This window comes from Helianthus annuus, chromosome 12 (assembly GCF_002127325.2).
Source record: "Helianthus annuus cultivar XRQ/B chromosome 12, HanXRQr2.0-SUNRISE, whole genome shotgun sequence".
Taxonomy (NCBI): Eukaryota; Viridiplantae; Streptophyta; class Magnoliopsida; order Asterales; family Asteraceae; genus Helianthus; species Helianthus annuus.
In genome coordinates, this window is record NC_035444.2 from 3,523,410 (window position 1) to 3,527,574 (window position 4,165).

A 4,165-nucleotide genomic window follows, 5' to 3' on the forward strand; every position below is an offset into this window, starting at 1 on the left:
CATGTATATTACATTCCCTAATTTTTTTTAGAAAAAAAGTTTGTTACATATGGTTTTTACAAAGGTTTCTCAACTCAAATGGGTTTGCTTTATATCTTTTCCCTATATTATATGTATGTATAGATATGTAGTTTGGCACACTGCCAGAAAAGTTAGATTTCATGTTGAAGGATTCCTAATAGTTAGGAGCAAATTCTAGTTGGAAAACCAAAACTTCTTTCTTATTACCCTCGATCTATAACTACAAATCAACCATACAAACCTTTAACTCAAGGATCATATATGGCATCTTTGAGACTAACTTTTGCTATGGTTACGACCATTGTGGTCGCATGTATGTATTTTCCCACAACGTTGGCTGCAACCGGCTATGTAGTCGGTGGTGCCAATGGGTGGTCTATGCCTCAAAAACCCAACCATTATGAGAATTGGACAAAAGGAAAGAGATTCATCAAAGGTGATGCATTCTTTTGGGTGTTTAAAGAAGGACAACATTTCGTCGTAGAGGTACCATCAAAGGAGGCGTATGACGCATGCAACACCACCGCTTCTACCGAAGTTGATGATACGGGTCAACTCATTCGATACCTTATTGATGTTAAAATTCACTATTACGTTTGCAAATATCATTGTTCAAAGGGTATGAAAGTAATCATCGATATCAAAGCTTCGTAGTTTGTAATTGATGAACGATTATATATATCATAAAATAAATTGATGAACGATTATATATATCATGAAATAAACTGATGAACGATTAGGTTCATTTGTGAATAACATTTTTGTCCCAAACTTCTTTGTAACCTTAGATCGAACCTTTAGAAACCTTTTTCTGTACAAAAAAGGTTTTCCGGCAACTGGAGACTAACGGCGTTAGGATTCTGTTAGTCAGGGTCCATTGGTGGCCAATATGTGAATAGTTGGGACTCTCGGTGGTTATTTTTGAAGTTGAGACTGTTGGCGGCCAATGGCGAATAGTTGGGATTATTAAAATGCAATATTCCTTATCGGTAATTGGTTACACTTTTCCCACTCGACAACAAACTTATAATTCTTTACGTATTCTTATCCTATAATGTTTTAAAAAAAATCCAAAAGTACCAGGATGACCTACTCATTTTTGTCGACGTTTCGATTGTTGTCTTGGTCAGTATTGAGGTGTGGATTAAAAGCTACAAGTAGACGATGCCTTAGTGTACAATGATTAAAGCCCAACGTACTTTATCTTTATCCCATAATGTTTAACTAGTAGTAGGACCCGTGTGAACACACGAGTAGGTTTAATAACGATCGAAATCAAATACTAAAAAACAGATTATAATATATCATTTAAATTGTTTGCGTTTAGTTACATATCTTTATAAAACAATGTTAAAGACAGTATGTGTTAGGACATAAAAATTTCATGACTATGTTACTAAAAATTTATTAGTTCATGTTTGATATAGAAATAAGCTAAGTAATTGATAATATGTTGTCTAAAATGAAAGCATGACCTAATTTTATGTTGTCTAATAATTAAAACATGACCTTAATTTTTTTTGACACATTGTTAGTGTACAATTAAGTAAAGGCCCAATGTTATTGTACAATTCAGCATGACCTAGTTAAATGGATTAAACAGGTAAAAATCTACACCGAGTATATTTTATTATTATTACTAATGATATAATTTGGTTATCATGTATGCCAAACACCAGTAAGAAGGTTATAATGTTTGGTTAGACACTACATCGATATAATATAAAATTGCCTTGGTCACGTAACTTAGGAAAAAGAACCTAGACACATCAAACTAATGGCTTCAATATTTCAAGTTTTAACCGGTGGCATCCTAATTCTTAAAAAGAAATACTTTTATGTTCAAACAACGATGATTATTAATTTTATATATAGGTCCAACTTCTTAGAATTTTATATTTGTTTAAGCACATGTATTACAAAAAAAATAGGGTGTTAAGTATAAAAGAAACCATATGGTATCCTATTTATGATACTGAAGCTTAGTAACAATCAAGAGTATAAAAGAAACCATATAGTATCATATTTATGATAGAAAAGCTTAGTAACAGTCCATATTCCAATGAATCTATCCACAAATTACAAAACAATACAAGGTAACTTTAGAAGTCCGAATTAGACCCAAGCCAATTTCACAACATTAAAAAACGAAACCGAACTCTGATTCAAAGCTGCAAAGTCCAACGCCTTCTACCTACAACACATCACCCAAATTTTAGAAGAAATAAAAAAAGAACACCAACTTTGAATTTGACTTTTTTAGTAAAAAAAAAAAAATCAAATTATTACCTAAATTGGTGTAAACTAATATAATCCCCAAATTGGTGTAAACTAATCATAATTACCCAACAACAGCACAATCTTCTAAAGTTTTTTCGTCGATAACTTTTGTATATTTTCTGAATTGTATTCGCAACAATATTGAGTTCGCTAATGGGTCGAGGCGATACAAAGACAACTGACCCATGAAAAGTCAAACCACCTGTTTTAAGATTCGACTTTGTTGGGTCTAGATTTCCAGCATTCCGCAATAATTCGAGTTATATATAAGGTAATAGTCAAACTCACAAGAAGTATGCTTGTCTCGCAAAAAAAGTTGTCTTTTGAATTTTAAAACTACTAAGCTATTAAATGTAGTTACGAATATATGCTCTAGCTTTTTAGAGGAAAGCAATTTATGAAATTTCAAACACTTGAATAATTATTTGTTTAACCCGTCTAACCCATTATTAATGAAATATAAGACAACCAAAACCACCCCTAAATCAACCTATTTTACAAGTTTGACCCATGTAATTAGCAGCATATTTCATAGGAATTAAACGTATTGCCAATGTTTAGATAGACGGCCCATACGAAAGGTCGAAAATTTTAACTAATCTTGTTATTTGACCACCTAAACAGGCCCATATGAAAGGTCAAAAATTCCATTGACCTGTTTAACTTTTACATAATCGTTTTTAAACCCATTTGACCACATTGGAGAATAAACACCACCCAAACTGGCCCACATAAAAGCTCGAAAAATCTACCTCTGCATAAAGTTATAAGTGTGGAGTTTCTTACCTACCATTCAGAAAGAACACCACCATTGCAGTTTGTAGTAATAACAAGGAACAATGGATTCTTATAATCCAAACTATTAGCCGCTGGCCGACAATGGTCCCAACTTAAAAAATAACCAGTGGTGGTCTCACCTTTTCACATATTGTAAACTAATGGACCTTAACAATAGAACCTTAATTTCTTTTTGTCCCCCTTGTCTTTTTCGGTTTAGTAAAAGTCCATTGATTTACAATATATGAAAAGGTGGGACCATCACTGGTTATTTTTAAAGTTGGAACCGTTGCCGGCCAATTGTTAATAGTTAGGATTATTAAAATCCATTATTCTTGTAATAAGTAGATAACAATTAATGTTTATGTACAAGACAGCGTATAAATCAAAAAATTGCATAATAAATAAAACTAATGAAGAAGTAAATCACCTGCAAGACGAAAAGCATGGGTAACAACAACCATAGTTGACCTTTTACTCTAGCAGTTTCACCCACACAACAACCATTCTTCTAGGCTACAATCAAAAGTCAAAACAAACCCTTCATAACTATAGAACATAAATTCTACTAAATAGAAAATAAGTGCAAATCTAATGACTTTTTATTGGTATATTATTTTGAACTTAAAAGCTTGAATAAAAAAGTGTGAGTCACTTTAAAGCACTTAGGTCAAACAGAGACCACCCAGGTTGGCACTGGTAAAAATGTTTTGACTCTAGAGCTAAACCTTGGATTATTGTAGAAAATAAGAAACGAAAGAAAATTCATCGGAACTTACCTACTTCGCCGGATTAACTTCTAAAACTGTCACTGTTGTTAGCGTTTAAGCCCGAGATACCCATGATGCTCGAATTCGCCGGAATCAGTTGCATGCAGCCCATTCTTTTTTTTTCCAACTTATGAGAAGTTGATAATGTAAATTGTCACACCCCGAATTTTCCACGTGTCACCGGTGGGCCCGGTGAGGGATTAACGTGACGTAGTTGATATCATCATAGTCAAACAACACAAATTATAATGCACAGCGGAAGCAAAAGAAATAGATTTATTTCAACCATCGAATGTAATATTTAAGTATCACAAGTA

At 33.0% G+C, this 4,165-nt stretch overlaps 1 protein-coding gene across 1 annotated transcript; it reads left to right on the forward strand.

The window, feature by feature from the left end:
• Window positions 1-282: 282 nt before the first annotated feature.
• On the forward strand, window positions 283-675 carry LOC110876824 (cucumber peeling cupredoxin-like). The gene has a single exon (XM_022124984.1). The coding sequence runs from the start codon at window positions 283-285 to the stop codon at window positions 673-675; it is 393 nt and encodes a 130-aa protein (XP_021980676.1).
• Window positions 676-4,165: the final 3,490 nt, after the last annotated feature.